Source organism: Gossypium hirsutum, chromosome A05, assembly GCF_007990345.1.
Source record: "Gossypium hirsutum isolate 1008001.06 chromosome A05, Gossypium_hirsutum_v2.1, whole genome shotgun sequence".
In the NCBI taxonomy this organism is placed as follows: Eukaryota; Viridiplantae; Streptophyta; class Magnoliopsida; order Malvales; family Malvaceae; genus Gossypium; species Gossypium hirsutum.
In genome coordinates, this window is record NC_053428.1 from 27185462 (window position 1) to 27209470 (window position 24009).

Below are 24009 nucleotides of genomic sequence, written 5' to 3' on the forward strand. Positions count from 1 at the left end.
AGAAAAATCCCTGAATTTTGTCTTGTTCTCAAATAATCTTCTCATATCACTATTAGAATGAATTTTGATTAATTTATTATTTTTATTGATATGTCTTGAATTAAAACATAGGCATTTATGCATTAACTGTTTAAACTTTAAAGGAATTAAGGAATCAAACATGAAAAGTTGATTCTTGAGAATTAAAAATTTTTAGGTTGGTTCCCCAAGTTTAGGTATTATTTTGAGTTGAAATTCACAGGTTAAACATCAAAAAGCCATAATTTTTGTGAGATCTTGAGCCTTTAGAGCATATATTATTTCTTTCATGCTCACTTTTATTGTTGCTTTGAGTGCATCAATATCGAATCGTTATTCTAGAACTTGCTTGATTATGCATGTCAAGACCACACCATTGATTTGATATGTCGAGATGATAAATGCACTTAGGTTTAACCCACTTATTCCATAAAAGCCTACCCTCATAACTAACCCTCAATGAACCCCTTTGAGCTTAACAAGCCATTCATTGATTTACCCTTAATATTAACCCGTAACCAATTATTGTTGAAATCCCCTAATTTGATCCCTATTTTTGTCAAGATTTGATTTGAATTAATTGCTTAGCTATGTTTTATTTTTTTGTTGTAATAATTAGCAAAGTTCTATGTTATTTGACTTGTTCTTAAAAAAAACATACATACATATTAGTAGTAATTCTTTGTTTTTGAGCTTAAGTATTTAAATTCCTTATCCCACGAAGAAAAGTTCAATTCTAGGATTTTCTAATTAGAAATGTAATTTATCAAGTTGTAGTATTTTTCTAGTTAGGTAATTCTTCAATTCAATCTCAATTCTAACCTTCTTTTTCAGCTTGTAACCACACCCCCTAACCAAACCCATGTTACAACCCTCTAAAGACTTGTTGATTGATGTACCATGTCAATATATAGTGGTGGAGATTTGATTTTCACGCAAGCCTATGGTAATAACATTTCATATTGACTGCTGAGTGCTAAATTTCTTGTCTTTAAACACCTCGGGTGATTTGAGTGAATCTTTAAGTGAGGATGCGAAACTCTGTGATATTTTGAATCAAAGGTGATTACTTAAATGGGGGGAGACACCTAGGTTTTCGTGATAAAATGCTCAACTTAGAATGTTTGAAACTTTGATGTTCTTCGAGTTGAATTTTCAATGTATGATTACTTATGGATTATTTTGAGATACTATCGATGAGAATTATAAGTTGAGAAGAATTTATTTTGATTGTGAGTTGAGGATTTTGCTTGAGGACAAGCAAACGCTTAAGTGTGGAGGTATTTAATAAACCGTAATTTATACATATTTTTATCCCATGCTTAGCATAATTTTGGATGAATTATCCTTAGAATTGGTGAATTCAATGCTTCTAATCCTTTAATTTCATGTTTTATACTTAGGAGAGCATATGAGAGTAAAAAGAGTGAAAATGGGCCAAAAATAGAGAAAATGGGTCAACATTGGAAATCAACACGGCCTGGACTTCCTCATTCGGGTAGTTCACACGCCCGTGTCCATTCAACAGACTTGAATACGGTTTGAAGCAATCGCACACGGGCGTGTCCCTGTCGAGCCCAAGTCTAGTCCTATTCGGAAAAGGCCACTCTTGAGGGTTTAGAAGCATTCTAAAGCATATATAAACACCCCAAGAGGTATCAAAAAGACACACGGAGTAGGAGGTAAGGAATTACTCGAAGAAAGCAAATTGATCCATCTCAGAAGCCAGATTCACCTTCAAGACTGAAGATCTCCCTTCAATTCCCTTCAAGAGTTCTTGGGTTTTCTTTATGTTTTGTTATCATTATTCTTTTGAGATGTTTTCTTTTATAAATATGAACTAAATCCCTTAAATACCTAAGGAGAATGAAACCTAAGACGGATCTTGTTATTATTATCTAAATTATATGATAAATATTTGACTTGTTCTTAATTATGAGTTCTTAATTCTTGCTTTAATATTCCAGGATATTGATTCAAGTAGTGATGTGTTTATTTAGAGGAGCAAAAGTCCCTGTCTAAGAGTAGATCTAACATAATTAAGCGGAGTTGATTGCACGCCTAGAGATAGGGTGACATAATTTTGTCAGATTAGGGTGAAACCTAATAAGGGAATCCATAGATCGAGTTAATACAACACTAGGGGTTTTAATTAGAAAGAGATTTCAATTAATTAACCTAGGGTTAGATGTTGTCAGTCTCGAGAGAGATAATAATATAACTTAGGGATTTCTACGGATCTAGTCAAGTGAATAAATCATCTGATTTAGAGTCAATAACAAGTGAAGTCTAGGTAGATTTTTCCCTTAGGTATTGTCCAAATCATTCAGTTTTCCCGAAAATTATTTCCCAATTTACTTTCTATGCATTCTTAGTTTAGTAATTAGTTTAGATAAAACAAATCCCTTTATTTTTAGGCTAAATAATAAAAAGAAAGTTAATACTAGTACTTTTAGTTCCTTTAGGTTCAACATCTCGGTCTTGCTATAAGCTATACTACTGTTCGATAATGTGCGCTTTGTAAGCGATATGAAATCTGTTAAGTGTTGAAGTAAAGGGTCCAACTCTATCCCAAGCTATACGTCTATTTCTCGGGGGCTCACCTGCGTACCTTTGATTCTCTCTTGCTGTAAGTCTAGATCTTTGTCATGATAATAGTTAGTTTTCAAGAACGAACATTCATAAATTATAAAACTTATTGCACGTATCACATCACACGATCACAAATCTCCACCTTGACTCATATTTCCATAACGCCATCTTTGCCAAAGCCCGCCACGAGCCTATCTTGAACTATGCAGGGAATTAACTGAGTCGAATCTATACTTAGAAACGAGAAGACTTCTAGCCTTCAACTTGTACACTGCCAAATCAAAATTAACCCGGGTTTGATTTTCACAAACACAGTGCCCTAACTTTTCAAAACTTGCATCCAAAAGAGAACCTCCTTTCAACGAAACGATCATACATTTTTCCCTCCTATGACCAAGTTGTTTTTACTTCGAACGAGTTGACTTTGACTCTGTAACGGATGAGGGATTTCTAATTTCACCGATCACTGTAGAACCTTCCAGAATATAAAAATTGCCAGTTCTTTTACCTTTTAATAAAACAAAAGCTTCACGAGATACTTTAATGCCACTCGACTCAATGTTGATTCTGCATCCTTTCAAGTCTAAAATATTCAATGAGATGAGATTCTTTCATAAATCAGGTACATGCCTGACATCTTAGAGTATCCTAATCGTCCCATCTTGTACCCTAATTTTAACAGTACCAATACCAATTACCTTACTAGATGAATCATTTTCCATACGTACAACTCCACCTTCAGCCAAACTGTATGTGGAGAACCATTCTCTATTGGGACACATGTGGAAAGAACATCCCGAATCTAGAATCCACTCGGACGTGAGCTTGGAGTTATCGCTCGTTGGCACTAACAAGAAATTATCATAGCTTTCATCGGCCAAATTAGCATCAGCTACATCTTCCTCGTTACTCTCAGTAGCTCTTTTATTTCGCAGTTTATAACAATTTGCTTTGACATGACCTAACTTTTTACAATAGCAACACCATTTGTCTCGTTTCTTTGCTGCTACCAAAACAGAAGCTTGCTTATCTACCTTGCTATCTAAACCAAACTCATTGTCGAATTTGTCTTTACTCAAAAAATGACCCTTCGCATCTTCGAACGAGAGTTTGTCTCTGTCATAAATTAAGGTCTCCCTGAAAGACTTGTATAAAGAGGGTAAAGAGCACAATAATAGCATAGCTTGATCTTCTGGGTCAATATGAACCTCAACATTCTTTAAATCATTTAAAAGAGTAATGAATTGACTGGTGTGATCTCTAGGAAGCTCACATTCGTTCATGCAAAATTTAAATAGACGTTGTTTCAACACTAAATGGTTAGCTAGAGACTTAGTCGCATAAAGAGTTTCTAACCTTTTTCACAAGGCGGATGAGGTGTTCTCCATCAATAGCTCCTGTAATACTGTATTTGCGAGGCACAACTGGATTGCAGACAAGGCTATTTCATTAAGCTCTTCTCATTCTGTTTGATCTAGATTCTCAGGCTTTTTTCCGGTAACTACCTTTTTAAAGCTGGTTTGAACTAGAATTTCCATCATTCGAACTTGCCATAGATTGAAATTTGTCTCACCATCGAACTTCTCAATTTCAAACCTTATTACTGCCATATCTTAATGTGTTGATCTATAAAAATTGAACTAGCTTTGATACCACTTGTTAGGATAGACCCAATTAAGCAACAAGTAAAAAAAAATAGCGGAATGAATTGAGAAATTGAACACACAAATTTAATGTGGAAAAACCCCACCAAAGAGGATAAAAAACCACGGGCAAAGATAATTTTGCTATAATGGTAAAAGAACGAAGAGTACAAAAGATGAAGATAAAAATTAAACCCCGAAAACAAAGAACCTTCGAAACGTAAACACAAAATTCTTTAAATGTTTCTAAGGTTGTAAAAGGGCCTATTTATAGGCAAAATTCATAGGTCAAATAATAATAAAATAATCTAAACTAATTAGTGTTTGATTGAAACAAATAAGCAGAATTTAACTAGAAGATTATTTCTCAAATTTGACTAAAATAAAAGTGATACTTAACAATAATATCTAATTAAAATAATAAATATAATATACTAATATAATATAATAATCTAACTTTAATGATTTTAATCCAATTATTACAATTTATTCTCAATTTCTTGTTAAATCTAAGGGTTGAGATATTGATAACATTTATGTTATTTCAATTTAACAATATAAAATATTATAACATAATAATTTATCCATCACCTTTTTTTTAATCTACGACTAAGATTGGTTCTCTATATTTAAGCAAATCTAAGGGCCCATAAAATTTTGTCAATATTTTCTTTATAATATAAAATAAAAGTATGATGACATAAAAAAAATCTCCATCAAATCTCACTTTCAAAGATTACGATTCACTCTTCAATTTTCTACATTAATATAATATTTTTAATAGTCATTTTACATTTTCAATTTACCATTAGGGTAGCAATTAGATCCAAACAAAAATTCCATCATTAATTTTAATTTTACTATTATAATAATTAATTTTATCACCACTATTAATTTAAATCTCATCAAAAGTAATCATATCCTCTATCCGGGGTTAATGCTTTGTTTAGCATGTTGTTGTGAAGCAAAATGAATACTAGAAAAGTTAAGGTGGTTCTGGTATGGGCTATGGAATCATTTTCTTAATTACATAATTTGAAACAAAACTTGATATAAGCAAAATAATGTCTTTAAAAAAGTAATGAGATAACATTATTAAGTTTTACTATTATTATTATGGTTTTTGGTTTAAGCTTTTTAAATTTTTATCCATTAAAACTTTGTTTTTTTTTTATTCATGTTTTTTCAAATTATCTTTTAAATAATCTAATTAAAAAATTTTAATTATGTAAATTTATATAAGAGTATATTATATTATATATGAATGAGTGTGTATAATAATATTTTAAATAATTGAATTAAAAAAGAGAGTATATTTTTGTAAATACACATGCCAGCATTTTGTGACCCCATCCTGACGCGAAACGGCAGCCACCCCGCGTTTAGTATCTTCCTCGATTCCACCTGCTACCGTCAACTTATTTATTTAATTTTAAAAGAGTTAAACAAAGGTTAAATTATATATTTAATCTTTGTAGCTTAATTTGATATTTTTAATCTCTATATATTTTAAATTTTAAAATGTCAGTCCCAACAAAAAAGAAGTCATTAAATTTATTAAGTTAAATTACTCTATTTTCAAAATCTTATGTGACAAACATATTATTATATGTGTTATGCCATATCAACTTGTTATTTTTATATATTATTAAAAAATCAATTAATAGATTTAACGATTATTATTTATGTCAAAAATAGAATTTCAAATTTTGAAAAATATAGGGATTAAGAATAATTAAAGTGTAGAACATGAACTAAATTTAATTTAGGATTGACATTTTGAAATTAAAAAGATACAAAGATTAAAATTGATCAACTCAAAAAGAAAAGGACTAAAATGAATCAAATTAAATTATATGGACTAAATTCATAATTTATACAGAGTACAATGACTAATAACAACATTTGACCTTAAATGAAAGCCTTAGGACATAAGCAAGCTGCTTTGTAACGACGAGATGACGCGTCTTATCCCCGCAACCAAAATACAAGTAAAATAAAAAAAAAACAAATCTATTTTTTTTTTCCTGTTCTAATCCAATCATATAAAATACTAAACCCTTCAAGCCATATTTCTTTTTCCTAAAATTTAGGTCTCCATTTTTTAATTTGTGCGATCTCGTCTTACCATCATGGATTCATTCTTCAACAAAGGCTTCAAAGCTGCTAAATGGTATTTACTTCTTTTTTTTCTTTTTTTTTCGTTCTCGGTATATTCTTTTTTTGTCAATTTCTCCGTATTCTCATTTTCATGTTTACGTTCAATTTTCAATTGATCGATTTTTCTGCTTCTTGTTCTCTGTTGTTGATCTTGTTTGATGAATAATTTCTTTCTTCTTTTTCATAATTATTAGTTTGATCAGTTTGATGATTTAGCTTAATTAGTTTCAAGTTTGATCTCTCTCTCTCTCTCTCTCTCTCTCTCTCTCTTTGGGGGGAAAAAATTGCAGCAAAACTTTACTGAAGTTGACGATTCCGCGGATAAAGTTATTGAGGAATAGGAGAGAGATTCAGATAAAGCAGATGCGCCGCGACATTGCCAAGCTTCTTGAGACTGGCCAAGAAGCTACTGCTCGAATTCGGGTATGTGTATATATACATATATGTTTTAATTCACCGTTTATCGAAGTAGATATATATATTTGATACTCGAAATATGCTGTTTTTTTGGCATTTTGTGAAGTGATTTAGGTTTTCTGGTACATTCTAAATTTGCTGTTTTTAGAAGGTATTCTAATTCTTTTGGGTACTACTTGAAAAATGAGTCGATAGCTTCTTATGAGGCAATGGTTGGGGGTTTACATTTCAGGTGGAGCATATAATAAGGGAAGAGAACATGATGGCTGCTCAGGAGATCCTTGAACTGTTCTGTGAGCTTATTGCTGTCCGGCTTCCGATCATAGAGACTCAAAGGTTACTGCTTGAAAATTTTGGATTCTCATCTTTTTTCTTTCTTGATGTTTTTAGTATTTCGAATTTGATTCAATTGCTTTGGGTCTGAACTGAACAAGTTGGGTAGGATGAATTTTGTAATGTAGCAGCTAGGTTGTGATATCAGCTTTAGGTTGAAGGATGGGGCCAAATATTTGAAGAAGGCCTTTGGAAGTCGAGTGGAAAGTAGTTTGACCAAATTCTTCAGGTTGAGGATTACATTTTAAAGGAATTGTAACTTAAAACTGGGGTTCTGTGACTAGAACAAAAATCTTGAATTTGTTTTTAATATTTTGAATTTGATTCAATCGCTTTGGGTCTGAACCGAACCAGTTGGGTAGGATGAGTTTTGCTAAGTACCAGCTAGATTGCAGTATCAGCTTTAGGTTGAAAGATGGGGCCAAATATTTGTAAAGGTCTTTGGAAGTTGAGTAGAAAGTAGTTTGACTGAATTCTTCAGGTTGAGGATTACATTTTAAAGGAATAGTAACTTAGGCCCGGGGTTCTGTGATGAGAACAAAAATCTCTCATTCTATATCGTTTCATTATTTAGGAGTTGGCAAACTGCCATAAGTCATGAACATCAAATTATTGTCTTTAATATGGTTTCATTGAATGTTTAGTTCTGTAAATTCTCCATAGTTCTCATAATACCTTTCTCCTATGCATTGCCTTGCCTATATTAGAATCTTGGGGTGCCTTGCATTTGTGAAGCATTGGAATCTTTCTGGAGGTAGAACAATATTTGCCTAGGTTATAAACATCACATGTTACCTACCTAAGTAATGTAAAAGTTACTTGATGTTCTTTTCTAGATGCACTTTCACCTGTCAATGAAGTTCTATAAATTTCTCTGCACTTATTGCTGTGACTTTGTTGCCTTGATGAATGACATTTTTGCAGAATTCTGAATTTTGTTTAATTTGGATATCTTATATGCTCACACAAGAAGTTGATAAGTTATAAAAATTTGAAGTAAAGAAGAGAGTGTTAAAAGCACACTGTATGCTGTGGAATAAAAATTTGAAGAATCATCCTTTTTCAGGGAATGTCCTCTAGATTTGAAGGAAGCAATATCTAGTGTTTGTTTTGCTGCACCAAGATGTGCCGATCTACCAGAGTTGCTGCAGGTTCAAATGCTATTTGCTTCCAAGTACGGGAAGGAATTTATATCAGCTGCAACTGAGCTGAGGCCAGATTGTGGTGTTAATCGTCAGGTATTAGAAGTTTTACGATTTGTTGTGTATTTCATTTTAAATTTTTGTTATTTTTGTTGACATCCTCTTAAATGCAGTTGATAGAATTGTTATCTATACGTGTTCCTTCACCTGAAGTAAAATTGAAGATTCTGAAAGAAATTGCTGAAGAGCATGAGTTGGAATGGGATCCAGCTGCTACTGAGTCTGAGTTTTTCAAACCACATGAAGATTTATTGGTAAGTAAATTTAGACTGCGTTTTCTTGTTCTCTGTTCCTGTATCATTAAGACACCTTTTTTTGTTCTCAGAATGGCCCAACAAATCTTGAGACTGGGTCTAAGTTACCCCCTCCTGTGGAGAAACATGATGAAGCATTGACTTCTGCCACTAATCGTGCCCAAACCGAGCAGCCTGATTCTGATTCGGACTTTGACCCACTAGATTTTCCTGAAGTTCCTAATGTGTCGTTGAAGCCAAGCACTAATGCTGCATCAGCACCGGTAACTAACCCACCGTCATCAGCTGCTCCAGAACCCGAAATTGATCATTCATCTAGACATTCTGGAGCTTCAAGACATGTGTTACAAATGTCCCCTTTGGAGCCTTTGGAGCCCGATATAACGCAAGAACATTCATTAACCAAAGAAAGTACAATGCCTAATGATCCAGCTGGAGCCAAAGAAAATAAACAGTTTCTGCCATTCATTTCTCCTCCACCAGTATCTGCTTCACCAACTTCTGAAAGACCAAGTGATCCAGCACCTGCGATTTTGAAAACAAATAGTGAGGCCAACATAGATCTGGAGGATGTTTTAGCCGCTGCTCAGTCAGCTGCTGAAACTGCTGAGCGCGCTGCAGCTGCAGCTCGGGCGGCAGCAAGTCTTGCACAAGTCAGAATTGCCGAACTTACACAGAAAAGGAATGGCCAGGTCAATGAGGGTAGCTCTGAAAACAATATTCATAAAAATATCCCTCATCAACCAGCTAGTGTGGAAAACCCGAGTTTTGATTATCCACACTCTTTTACCTATCCCATTGATGCTTTGTATTCTTCGGACTCCAACACGGTACCTCAGGATCAGGAGCACAAGGGATTTGAGGCAGCAGATGTTCCTTCAGTGAGCAAATGTAAAGAAGGTTTGGATTCACCGGTTTCCAGAGACGATGCACTTGAACAAGAGCAGCATCAACAACTGCCGCAGAGATTGCCGTCTATGAATGATGATTACTTCTATCCAAACCTTTTTGGATCTGGTGATTCTTTTAAACGTACATAATTCCCCTACGCGTTACGGCTACAGTGGGCTTGTGTTGATTGGATTTAAATTATAACAGTTTCCAGATATGGTGTCCATCTTTTTTTTTTCTTTTTTTTTTTTGTAAAATAGTCGAAAAAAACGTTGCTTTGGAAATAAAAGTTCCTGCTTTTTTTTTCTTTTACTAGCTCTAGCAAGGTCGTTTATTAGTCGTTAAAATACAGGTATAAAGAAAGAAATCAGGATTTATAGTGTGATGAATACAATGCAGAATGGAATGGGCTTTCAGGGGTACACTAGTTTTAAATCCTTGATATAAAAGAATAAAAGAATTTATATGTAACATGAATAAATTTAATAATTTTTTATAAAAATAAATTTGTATTATTAGATAGGCTTTAAGTAACAAATTAATTCTTAAATTATATCCCCATTTTTAGATTGATATATAGTCATAATTAGTAAGTAAATTATCATTTTATGCTAAAAAGTATTTGAGGTTTAATAACAATTTAATGTTCTTGTTCTTGGTCTAATGTTCTGAGTAACTTGAGATCTTCAAGAAAGTTTTAATTTTAAATAACAATTATCCAACATAGCTGTCATTTGACAACAATTTTTACTGAAAATAGTTAATGTTTGAGTCATTATTTATAATAGTTTTTTTTAAGAACATTATCATCATAGAATAATTCTTGTTCAGAACAACCTCTATTAAGAACAATTATGTTGCGAATAATTCACATTTGAAAGAAGTTCAAGAATAATTCTTCGTTAAGAATAACTTGCATTCCAAAATATATTCCATAGATGTTTTATAGATTATGTTTCACATAGCATTACTTCGTTAAAGTATAAAAAAATGAAAATAATCTCAAAACATGACAATGTTCTTAAATTGTCTTCACTTTAAAAATGTTCCAGAGAAATTATCTTGATGAATAAAAAATAAAATTAATTAAAATATTTCATTTTAACCCTTTTTTTAACATTAAGTGATTCTTTTTTTTTTTAACATAGTGAACAGGATTTCACCATTCCACCCTTCACCATTATAACTTAAACTCTTTATTATAAAAAGAAAATAATGCCTTTTTAACTTACATTATTCCTTATTACACTCCTATTTAATGCTTAAATTTCTAATTTCTTTTACTAGACATTATAAGTAGTAGTCCTTCACAGTTTGTGAAAGGACACATTTTTGGCATACTAACTCTCAAACCTATCCCTAAAATTTTACTTTTTCTTTGTTAGCTTTTACTTTTAATTCTTTTTTCTCCTTATAAATTACCATTTGTCGCACTCAATATTACAGGATCTATCTTAGTTTTTCTTTCTACTTTTTCCGTACATTTCATTTACTTATTTGTAATACTTTTTCTCTCCACCAACAAATTTTAAAAAACTTTAAAATAATATTTACTCAAATTTAAAAAAAAATCAAAAGTTTTAAATTGGAAAAGTATTAATGAGAAGTTCTATGAACTATAGTCAACATAACTCTATATTTTAGAGTTATAACAATACCCAAATTCACTCTTCCTTTGGCATATCCAATCCAATTTGGAACCTGTTTGTGAAGAAATCAAATCATGATACTCCCCATACAATATAATACTTTGTATCATAGTTGAAGCAGTATCAAGATTAGTGAGATTGTTCTCTAACAAACACCTATCAATTCGAAAAAGTATCATGATACTTTCATCATGTGACAACTACACAATTGTATGCTTTCCTAAGCAAATAGTATGGCTTAACTAGAACTAGTCTATGTGCATTATCAATACATTTTTTTGTCTTGGGCATATATCAACTAGGAATTACATTTGGGGAAAATGGGGTTTGATTCTTTTGTTCTATTTGAATGTCATAGCATTGATAACACTTTCGATTTACAACTATACATTTTCAGAGAATATTCTTTGTTATTTCTCATCACTTCTTTTCTCTTGTCTTCTCCTGCCGACGATTTCATCATTTTCTCTTAGCCGTGGCTTCATCATCTGAAAGATATATATATATCCTCTTGGTGGTATAGCCATGCAGATTTACAAAGCTTTGGATCTTATTGTGGATAATTACATAAACTGATTCGAACTATAAGTTGGATCATAGCAATACCATAACTCTTTTAAATCATGTATATATTTATAAATTTCTCAAAGAACAATCAAGCTTTATTAGACAGCTAGGTACACAAGAATTTCCTCTTTTTCGATTGAAAGGAATGGTTGGTTCAGATTCATACCTGCAAAATTGGACTTGTCGTCTGTCATGTAAGTTAACAATGGGCGTTGACAAAGCTGCTACTTCAATTATTCTCTCTTTCATTAAACAATATCCATAGCCATAGGCACCTGTAATTCACCATCGTCTTCTTCGAAAACAACCCAAACCTTGCTTATTTTGGTTTCCATAGTGCATGAAAACTGAGATGATGATGACCCATTATCTCCATTCTCTTCCTTTTCACTTTCTTTACCCAACGTTGTTAGGCAATCGGATAGTGGAGGAGGTGTTGTTGAGGTGCTCGTTGACATAAAGCTAGAGCACTGTTCCAATGCCAAAACATGATCCATGGTGATTATCTGCACATTGGGATACTCGAGATTCTTGTTTTCCATAACTCGTTTGCAGGTTTCATACAAATCGTGAAGCTCCTTGCTTTGGCGTGAAGTTCTCTTGAGTATATCGCAGGCCAAAGCTCTGGCTGGTCTTGTTAAATCGAAGAACATGTTGATGAGGATTCCGATGCCTTCACAAAGCATGATGTAAACCTGGAAGCTCTCTTTCAAGGTATTGACCAAGGCCGCTTGAGCTAAGCTGTCTGCAGCAGGCACGATATCACGCGGCGAACAATCCAAGACCCTGTCTATAAACGCTTGACATTTGGGTAACTTACGAAACACCATATCCACCGACTTCTCCTCGTAACACCCGAACTCCAAGCCATTGAACATAACCGGTTCGAGTTTCCCGGCTTGGTTAATGGCCCATCCCACTCGTTCTTCCAGATAAGCCGCGTAGCTCCGCAGGAACGAAGACCAAGGATCCGAACACTTGAGAAAACTGTTGGTGCTCATCTGGAGATGACCGGAAACATGAGCGCTACGCAGCTGTTGTTCGAAGCAACGGTTGCCACCCCGCAGGAGACGGTGGATGAGAGAAAGCGTTTTGAGAGCAACGAGGCGGTGTCGAGTCTTGCAGAGGCGCCGTGAAATCCTTTCGGCGAGGAAAGGGATGGACCCCGGCGAGTTGGAGACGAGGAAAAGGATCTCATGCATGTATTTGTCTCCTATGGGACCGTTATCGTGGCCGGTTGCTCGCAGCACAGCGATCTCTATATCGGAAAAGGCTTTTCGGTCGTGGTGGTTGTATATCATGGCCTTACCGATGGATGCATGATCCTTCACTGACCCAAGAGCTAGGCGGATCTTGTTCTGTATGTCTACCCCCATTTTTTTTTTTCTTTTGATTTACTAAGCGTAGATATGATTAAGCTTTGACAATAGGCAGATTATATAGATAGAAAGAGGGGATAGACCTGTTGGAAAATTAATCTGCGCAATAAGGAATAGATTCTAGATTTTAAAATACACCAGGCCATACAAAAAGTATACATTTCAAAAATTAAATATTAATAGTGGACCAATATGTTCTCTGGTCATATCAAATATTGCATGATTTTGTTACTTTTATTGTAAATTAAAATCATATTTGTATTTAATCTTGTCTATAAATTTATCTCATAATAAAATATTACTGATATTATTTGTTTAGAATATAAAGATTTTAATATTTAATCAATAAAAAAGAATAAATAAATAAATAGAAAATTAGAAAAATGGAAAGGGGTTATAAATATAAATCACATCACTGGATAAATTATGGTATCATAAAGTACCCATGGAACATGCCCCACTTAGGAGTACAAGATTTAGAGTTGGAAGTAAGGTGTAAAACATATCAAATATAAAATGAAGATGTTGGGCATTGGGTACACCACTAAAAGCCTGGGATTCTGTTTTCTTTATTCAACATTCAACTAAGGAATTGATGGTTAGGGAGTTGAAAACCCAATAAGAAAGTTGTAGTGCCTTGGAAGAGAAGTCTCCTCTGGATATCAATGAATAATAACATACAATAGCAACTCCAAAGAGTCAACGACCCCCAAAAAGAGTTGTTTTAATTATGTGGTGGGCTGAAAGAACCTCATTCTTCCGAATATGATTCTTCTGCATCAAACTCCCTTCCCATTCGCAGCATCATGTATGCATACATGGTGGTGTATCAATTCATACATTATCAGCATTTAGTTTTGCTGATATTTTATAACTGTTAATTACTTTATGAATGACATTCCACCCATTCAAACAAATCTTGTGATATAATAACCAATATTGACTTTGCAAATAGTAAATGCTCCAACTTTCATTTCTCCAAAAGCATAATTTTTTTGTCATCATTTTCGACTCAAAAAGCATACATATATTTGCTAATACTAATTGACCTTACCCCATAGATGTTTCTTCCATGCCAGATGTACATAGTTGCTCATTTTCAGACATATATCTCCCGAATAATTATATTCTGATATCACCATATCTTATATGTTCAACGATGAGGAAACTGAAGCCGCTTCTTCATCTGCCAATCCCATTCATTGTTGCCTCATGTGTTGGTTGTAAGTCTCTGTATTTTTTTTAAAAAAAATTTAAAGTTTAGTTTTTGTATTTTTATTTTTAGGAATTTAAAATTCAAGTCTTTGTTAATACTATTTTTTTTAAATTCAGGTTTAATATAATGTCATGTTTTTAGTTACATAGCTACTAAATGAGTATTATTTTTATTTCAAAATATCACACTAATAGATTTAACAAAATAAACTTAGCAATGTTAACAATTAAATTTGAATTTCGAAATCTAAAAAATAAATAAATTATATTTTTGAAAATAAAAGATAATAATTAAAATTAAAATTTATAAATAGTACAAAGACTAATTATAATCAAACCAGAGTGAAAACTTAAGTCTCTTTCTTCATTATTAAATAGAATATCTTAATCTTTATACTACAAAATAATCAAATAAAACAAATTATAATAAAGTTAACATTTATTATTTAAAAATAATATGATATTTATTCTTTTTCATTTGAAGTTTAACTCCAGTCAAAACATTTCAAATATAGAATCATAAAAACTTTCAAAATACTAATTTTTAGGCAATAATTGATCATTTTTATAAACAATAAATATCAACTCTACTGAAATCTAAATTTTTTTTTAATAGTATAAGGTTAAATTGATCGATTTAATAATAAAAAATTAATTTAATCTGATTCTTATATAGTAGAAGAACTTATTAAGTACTTTCACTAAAAAAATAAATTGAACTAGAATAAATTGAATCAAATTGACCGAATTAATTTGATTTAGTTGATGAAGGACTTCCACTTGGTTATTTATAGTTTTCATTTTTCAAACTAAATAAACCAATTTTTTTATTAGGTCGTAATATGTTTTCAATCCCTATACTTTTACACAATTTAAGATTTAATTTTATATTTTAAAAATCAAACAATTAAATCCTTTTACTTTTCAATTCAAAATTCTAGTTCAATCATTAATACTGTTAGTATTTTTCGTCAAAATTTATCAACTTAGTATGCTTATTTTCCATCAATCATACGCCACGTTGTATCAATGCAATCTAGCCAACATGCTAAGTTGATAAATTTTTATGAAAAAATTAATTATATTAATCATTGGACTGAAATTTTTAAATAAAAAAAAGTAAGAAAATTTTAATTTTTAACTTATTAAATACAAATATTAAATTTCAAATTTTATCAAAGCTCGAAACTAGTAAAATTTAACCTTTTTAGTAATATAAATATTTACTAAATTCAAAATCCATACCTAAGCCCAAATCTTTTAATATTTAATACCTAACCTAAGCCTAAATCCAATACCCATATCCAACCCAACCAAAATTAATTTATATATCACATTACCCAACAATCCAACCTAAACCAAAATTAATTAGCAAAATGAACCCTAATTTTTTTTTTCGTTTTTTCCTCCTTGAAATGACTTTTGTTGTTGGGTTGATAATTTCAAGTATGTTGGTTAAAAATTTTCCTTTCAGTTGCGTCAGATTAAATCTTCAGAGGTAATTATTTTTATAAATAAATAATTAAAAAAAACTTGGAACTAATAAAATTGACTATAGTGCTATTGATATTGGGTATCAGCAAGGGAGGAGGAGGAAGAAGAAGAAGGAGATGATGTTAAAGAGATCAATTCACCTTGATAGATGGAGAGCCGGAAAAGAAGGAAATATGAGAGGAGTAAGGTGATATGAGGGCAAAAGAAGTTCGGTGCAAAAGGTGGGTGCTTAAGGTTGCTTAGAAGGCTCAAATAGATCTCTTCTTCATCATTCTATTGAGTATTTATAACGAAGAAGGTCTCGTGTTTAATAATGCCACATCACTGAAAAATTCGGGACATGGTAGGTGGTAAGATTGTTGTACGTGGGTTGTCATTGGGTGTGGTACGACTCTAACATTCTCCTTGTTGAGATAGTACGAGGTTGTTACGTCTCCTGGTCTTCTTTTGGAGGTGAGTGCATTTTCGCTAAAAACTAGTGACTTGGTCTTGTAGTGCCACGGATCCACGCTAAATAGGGTATAACACCTCTACTCTAATTGGTACATAGCAATACTAGTATGCAAAATTACAAATACTAAAACTTGTAGCCACAACAATTACTGGAGGGTTTGCAAAATTCCTATGTTTAAAAGTCATATAAGTATTGGGTTTGAGCTTATATCACATTATTTGATTTTTAATATATAAATCCAATCAACTAAGTGTATAACAACCAAGTCATAAACATAAATCAGTCCACGAACTTAGCAAAAGGCACAGCCTGCCCCATAACAGTTGCTCTAAACATAATTAACTAATACAAGCAAAACGAGTCTGATGATAACTTTTTGAAAAGGTTAAAAAATTCAATGGCTAATTTCCAACTGTTTTTTTTCTTTCAAATGGCTATTTTTTTTCTGATGCCTAATTTATTTGCTATATATATCCAACTCATTTTCTTTCTTTTGCATTCAAATTCTATTTTCTCAATTTTTTTAATCTTATTCATCTATTCTCTCAATTCTCTCAACTATTTTATTCTCAATTTTTCATTCAATTTCTCTCAAATTCCTGTTGTCTTAATTTTATATTTCATATTTTTTTTCATTTTATTTGATTTTTATAATTTCAAAAATGTCAATGTCTCTTATTTGTTTGGATGATAAACACATTTTCGGCGTTCAATTACAAATTGTAAGAAAATATTATTAATTTTTAAAATTCTAATTAATATAATTATTAAGTTGTTAACATTATTAATTTTATTAATTTTTTATGCTCATATAATCAAATCGAATATCATATTATCGAGACATATATACACAATTTAAGTGCGATGGCACTGTGTGTTATTGAACAACACTCGCAAGAGGCGGGATTTTTGCATGTGTCTCGCAAGCTCGAAGGACTAAATTGGATCTCGCACTTATCAACACTTTTGTGGAAAGATAGGGATCCGAGACGCACACATTTCATCTTCTGTACGATGAGTGTACAATTACACTCAAGGATGTAGCATTACAATTTGGTTTACTGGTTGATGGGGCAGTCGTTACAGGGATAGTGGGCGTACGTGATTGGAGTGCAATTTGCAAGTAACTATTAGGCAAGGTGCCGAACAAATTTAGTGGTAGTCGGATAGAGATGAAATAATTAGAAGACAATTTCTCATATATTGACAACTCTGCTAGTGTCGTTGAAAGACAACAATACACGTGAGCATTTATCTTGAGGTTAATCAAGGGTCTTCTAATACCAAATAAATTTAGAAATCCGGTACATTTAATGTGACTCCTACAACTAGTCGACTTAAAAAAAGTAAGGCGACTCAATTGGGGATTAGTTGTGTTGGTGACATTGCACCAAGAGATGTGTCAAGCAACGAAAGCACAAAAAAATTAAAACCGATGGTTGCATACTCCTTCTTCAGTTATGGGTATGGTATTGCCTACCATTTTTACATCTCCGAGTAAACGCTCCTTATGAATTTCCACTCGTAATAAGGGAAAATTTATTTAATAATATAGTTATCATAATATTTTTTCATTATTATATTTTTGAAATAACATATTATTTGAACAAGTGGAACAGTGACGTGGGTCATGTGGGTATTCCGGACAAGCTCGAAGATATTCGACTATTGTTAGGTCAACAATCAGAAGCTAAGGTTAGTTTTTGAATTTTTCAATTATATAATATTTGCGTAAGGATTTAAAATTTAATATTAGGTATGTAATAAAATTTATAATTTCGTATTTTATTATGAATAGATGTCATACTCTAATCCGAGAATTCAAGAATGTATCCCGGTCAATTTTTTGGTAAATTGCTATATCTAACATGCCAAAGTGCCATTGATAGCTTTTGCAATGATCGAGATGCACTAATTTGATCGAGTGATGTGCTAATTTGAGTTTATGCAAAGTATTTCGCCATCACCCCAAGAGCTAAATGAACTTCGTAAGATTGACTTGCAGGAGAGAACCGATGAAGATTGGCTTAAAATTTCATGTGAAATATATCTACATTTGGAAACATAGGTACGATTTCATACTTATACGCAAACCAATTCTCCGGCCAAATTTGGCGACCTCTCTAGACTACGTGACATGGTTTAGACTTCATGGTAAGTCATATCTACTGTTGGATGAGGAAAGAAGTAGGCATTACAGAAGGCTAAGATGACCCAACATGAAGCCACGAACAGGAGTACATGCGTCGATGGAATCATCATCAACTTCAACCTCACATAAGGCACCGATGGGTGCACCACCTCTTGGTCAGTATGGTTCAACTTTCACAAACCTCATTTTTCATACGCAAGCACCACCTTACGCACCATCATACCATGTATCAACACATTCTTCAAGTATATTTTTTTACACCACCTCCATCCTTACGACCATATTACACGCCACTGTCGACAACAACACCGATGTATCCACCATTGCCTACAATTCCAATATTCTATCAACAATCAGGTTTCGACACCATACATTTATCCGCCGATAGTGTCGCAAACACCCCTAGCATCATTGTTCTTTAGAGGTGAATCATCTTCGCAACCACCTATTAATACCACAAACGATATATGATACGAACCTAGGATGCAAACGCAATCTAGCACAGAGGAATGAGATGAAGATCAAGATCAAAATGGTGGTGGAGGTCAAGATGAATATGAAGAAGATGAGGAGCCAGAACCTTAACTATGACGAAATCCTGTAATATCCCGAAAATTTGTACTGTAAGATATTATCCTTGATATAGTAAAATAAGGAAATAAAGTGACAAAAAGGGAAAATTCTGAGTTATGTCAACAGTGGGAAGTATATTATGATATATTAATTCAAGAAAGGACTAAATTGTAAAAGTGAGAAAAATTTTATTGCACAAGAGTAAATAATTAAAATTTGAGGGGCTAAAATGTAATTATGAAAAAATTGAAGGACTAATAGTGCAAATATTTTAAGGGTGGAATGATCTAGAAACAAAGGAAAATGGATGAATTAGGATTAAATTGAATAGGAAAAAAATTACGATGGAGTAAATCGTAATTTTACCAAATTATATGATGATTCAATGATGGAATTTTAAAAGATCACAAAGGGAAAAATGGTCAATTGGAAGAGAGAGAAATCTAGAAAATAATGATGATGTTGATGATATTTTATAATTATTAATTACATAAATATTATTTTATTAATATTTTAATAAGATATTTTATTATTTTATTATTATTTATTAAGTATAAAAGGAAGGAAAGATGAAGAATTTTCATCATCTTTCCCATGCAAACCAACGTGAGAAGAAGAGTGAAAGAAAGAAAGTTTTGCTTTTTTTACAATTTGGTCCTTTCACCAAAAATCCACCATTTTCACCTAGAAATCAAAAGAATTTCCATATCCATCAAGAGAGAAAGATCACAAGAAGATTATGGGGAGCTAAAATATTAAGTTAGATTCAAGAAATAGAAGCTGAAGGAGAGAGAAAATCAAGTTAAAGATTGAAATCAATGGAACAAAGTAAGAACATCAAGATTTCAATATTTTTTTAAGATTAATATTATTGAAAAAGTAAGAAATTGATGTTAATGTAGAGTTTTCTTATATATGGTATTATGTTCTTGATATGTTAGTGAAGAGAAAATAAGAGAAAGTAATGAGAAATAGTGTAGAGAAAGAAAATAAGGGTGTTATAAACATGATAAATAAACATCTTGCACTAAAACAGTTTTGGACAGCAACAGTAGGCTAACTTTGAAAAATCACCATAAATTTTGAAAATCGAATTAGAGGATGAAAAAAATATGTAATTAAATCTTATTGAGTCTAGTTTCTTATAAAAGAAACGGTGTAAGCAATGGAATTGTGAATTGTGAGATATAATAAATTTAGTGAGACAAGTTTAGAATGATTTTGGGTTTCCCTATTTTGACTTTGGAAAATCATAAAAAATTATAAAAAAATAATTAATGGCTTAAATTTATATGTTTAAAATATTTAATGAGTATATTTTCAATAAAAATAAGCGGTAACATCATCCGAATATCTTAAGATGAGATAATTAATTCTTAGTGAAGAATGGTAGGAACTGTCAGACAGCAGAATAGGGGTAACTTTAAAGAATAAACTGTAATTATTGATTAAACCAAAAATTCTGAAAATTTTATGGTAATAAGATATGTGAGTCTAGTTTCAGGAAAAATTAGTGGATCTTAATTTGGAGTTCTGTATCTTAACATAAAAATAATTTAGTGACTATGATACGGATGGATAGCTTTGAATATACATATAAGTCAATAGTGAAATTATAGATAATGTTACTTATAAGTATGATATATATACATCAAGGATGTGGAATGGAGAGGAGGAGGAGGCAAAATATATACTTCAGCTAGCATTGCTAATTTGCATGTTTTAGGCTCAGGGACTAAATTGAATAAAAGTAAAACTTTATGGGCAATTTTGTAAAAATGTCAGAAATGACCAAATTGCATGAAATAGATTATCTTATTATTTAAATTAAAAAATTAAATGAAATTATTAATTTAGATAAAGATCGGGTGAAAACATGTTTTAGGGATTGAATTGAAAAGTGTTGAAATTATGGAAAATTTTGTTATTTTATAGAATTCATGGGGTGTTACCAATATATATAAGAATAATTAGGCTCAAAAAAAGGATTAAATTACAAGAACTTTATTTTTCTGAGTCTAAGGATGAAATCGTCATTAATCAAAAGTTTAGGGGTAAAATGGTAGTTTTTCCTAAAGCATTAATTGAATGTATCAGAATAAGAAATAAATAAAAATGATGATCAAATTTATTTATAAAGATCCGGGCGGCTCAAATATGAGACTTGAATGTGGAAAAGAAAAGTTTTCGGATTAGTGAAATTATAAACACGAATAAGCAACGAAGTAAGTTGGTGCAACTTTAGTTGAATTATTGAATGTTTGAATTGTATATTTATGTGACATGAATGTGAATTGAATGTTTAATGTATGTTTTGGGCTTCGAGGGCCCAATAGAGGGACGTTATGATTATTTTCAGAATATGAATAATAAATGATTCGAAATTATTTGAAAATGTTCAGTAAACTCCGGTAATGCCTCGTACCCTATTTCGGCAACGGATACGGGTAGGAGGTGTTACAAATCCTCTTCGTAACAGACACCCACAGGGTTGTGGCACATATTCGGGTTGACGATGTCGATGAATTTTTTATTTTAAATTTTCTCATGTAAATCATCATTTAGTTTGTTAACTTCTAATTTGTATTGTATTAAAATTTTCTGTCCATAATCTACTTATTCCAATTTTATCAAAAAGATTTTATATTGTATTTTACATTAATAATATACTTATTTACAATCTATGAAAAAAAAAATTAAAAAATTGTTTATTTTGTATTCTATTGTATTTTATATCAATAATATATATTTATTTACAATTTATGAATTTTTAAAAAAAAAATCAATACAAACGATTTACAGTAATATATACTTATTTACAATCAACAAAAAAAATGAAAAATTGTTTATATTGTATTCTACTGTACTTTACATCAATAATATATACTTATTTACAATTTACCAAAAAATGAGAAGCAATGGAAAAATGAACAAATTGTTTGTTTGTTTTTTGTATGTTTATCTAAAAAATGAATAAATGTTTTAATTAGGTCTTCTCCTAAATGTTGCCCCTAAGTGTGGACATGTTGGCTTACTATGCCCTATGTTTCTACAATAACTGTATAACCTCGGTTGGTCTATTCTCTCTCGAATATCTATATTGTCGCATATCCGAATAGAATTCGGTCAACCTTTTGACTTGCGACACAACGTAATATCTGGTACTAACTCGAATGGAGTGCTTGGGATATGTGGTCACATACTTTCATTTGGGACTGATGGGAACTCAAATTTACGTACTTTATATATGTGTTTAGTTTGTAAACTTCATGAACATAGCTTATGCAATCCAGACGTGTCGAGGCACATGCAGCAATTGCATATGTGCATGGAAAATGAAGTGCTTGAAATCTCCTACTGTAACACCCCTATCCCGTAACCGTGGCCGGAATAGGATGAGACGTTACCAGAAATTAGGAATCGGATCAGAACGGTAAAATTTTGAACCCTTTCTTAAATAAAAGATCATTTATTTATATAACTAATAGACACAAACAAAGATTGAATTTAAAACTTATAAAAGTAAACTTCCATAAGATGCCATATTCGCATGACTTATATACAATAATCAAAATATCATTCTACTTATAGTCTATCCTATACATGCCATAAGCTAAGTCCAAATCACATGATTACTACAATAGTAGATAGTGTGACGAAGTGCTGACAATCCCCGAGCTAATAGTAAGAGTCAATGATCTACAAAAATAAACAGAGAAACATAACATTCAAAGTAAGCTTTCATAAGCTTAGTAAGTCTTAAGCAATTTAAACAGTTGAACTTAAAAACAAACCAAATGTTCGAAATCACATAACACTTTCTGAGTACAATACTATTTGGCCGATTATGCACAAACACATATCATTTTACTCCGTTTATACTCAAACTCATATAAACATAGTATTTACAAGCTTCCGGATTAACTTTAATTCTTTCAAATTTCACTAGTGTATCATTTCTTACCCACACTTACTTTCAACATTCATAGTTAAATGGCATATCGAAAACTATCTTGTAACTTTACATAATAACTGAATGCACACATATACAAATATACATATGAATTTACAACATCTTTTCATATGCTTCTCACCCGTCAGATCAATCTCACATATAATATATATATGTATCACATACCAGAATCACTTAATGTGTAATACGAGTTCAATTTATCATCTTAGCATAGGATCTCGTAGTCATATACTTTATCAAATTCACTAACACTTGGCCTGCGAGGTATAAAACCCGAACATAACACCAGCACGAAGCCTACGGGACTTTAAACTTAGATATAATACCAGCACTAGGCCTGCGGAATTTAACTCGAATATAATACCAGCACGAAGTCTGCGGGATTTAACCCGGATATAATTCTAGCATATAGCCTGCGGGTCTTTAAGCCCGGATACACATCAAATATCATGCATATTTAATCATATATTAACACATCTCATTCAACATATCACATTAGTAGTCATTTGCTACATTCAGATATAAGCTTCATATGAACACTATCATTTACATTTTGATTCACACCAATCATCAAATTCATTTAATTCACATTTACTTAATTAGGTTGTTTGTACCTGAATAATTTACTTTACGGAACGAATCCACATATCGTATTAGCCCATAGTCTTATAGCACCACACTCTTAACAGTTTACCTCATCGAAGTTCACATTTAATCACTTTAGTGCCAAGCCATATTCGGCTACCACAAAGGACTAATAATAATAATTTTATACACATCATGGTTTCCTTTAGATATTTAATAATCACAAATCGTGATATTTCTACCAGCACATATACGGCATAGTTTATTCATTGTAACACTCATTTAGTGCATCAAATTTCCAAATCCAATTCAACTTAAGCATAATAGTCATAATCGGCTTATAGCCTTAAATCATTACATATTCGGCACATTAACCAAATAAAATTTACGTTCTCCTTGCCATATTAATTTAACTCTTAGGCATATAAAAGGGAATCAAGCTTAAACACTTAAGAACT

General features: G+C 31.8%; 2 protein-coding genes across 2 annotated transcripts; one reads left to right on the plus strand and one right to left on the minus strand.

Moving 5' to 3' along the window:
- Nucleotides 1-6186: 6186 nt before the first annotated feature.
- On the plus strand, nt 6187-9822 carry LOC107959555 (IST1 homolog). The gene is made up of 6 exons (XM_016895628.2): nt 6187-6426; nt 6704-6836; nt 7063-7166; nt 8230-8401; nt 8479-8619; nt 8691-9822. Exons 1-6 carry the CDS (start codon nt 6386-6388, stop codon nt 9657-9659), a joined length of 1560 nt encoding a protein of 519 aa, XP_016751117.2. The 5' UTR covers nt 6187-6385; the 3' UTR covers nt 9660-9822.
- A 1496-nt stretch (nt 9823-11318) lies between these two features.
- On the minus strand, nt 11319-13143 carry LOC107959554 (putative clathrin assembly protein At1g33340). The gene has a single exon (XM_016895627.2). The coding sequence runs from the start codon at nt 13100-13102 to the stop codon at nt 11975-11977; it is 1128 nt and encodes a 375-aa protein (XP_016751116.1). The 5' UTR covers nt 13103-13143; the 3' UTR covers nt 11319-11974.
- Nucleotides 13144-24009: the final 10866 nt, after the last annotated feature.

Coding starts and splice junctions, on each gene's coding strand:
- LOC107959555 (XM_016895628.2), top strand. CDS start 6,386: ATGGATTCATTCTTCAACAAAGGCTTCAAAGCTGCTAAATG. Junction 6,427..6,703: donor GGCTTCAAAGCTGCTAAATG/GTATTTACTTCT, acceptor AAAAAATTGCAG/CAAAACTTTACTGAAGTTGA. Junction 8,402..8,478: donor ATTGTGGTGTTAATCGTCAG/GTATTAGAAGTT, acceptor TCTTAAATGCAG/TTGATAGAATTGTTATCTAT.
- LOC107959554 (XM_016895627.2), bottom strand. CDS start 13,102: ATGGGGGTAGACATACAGAACAAGATCCGCCTAGCTCTTGGGTCAGTG.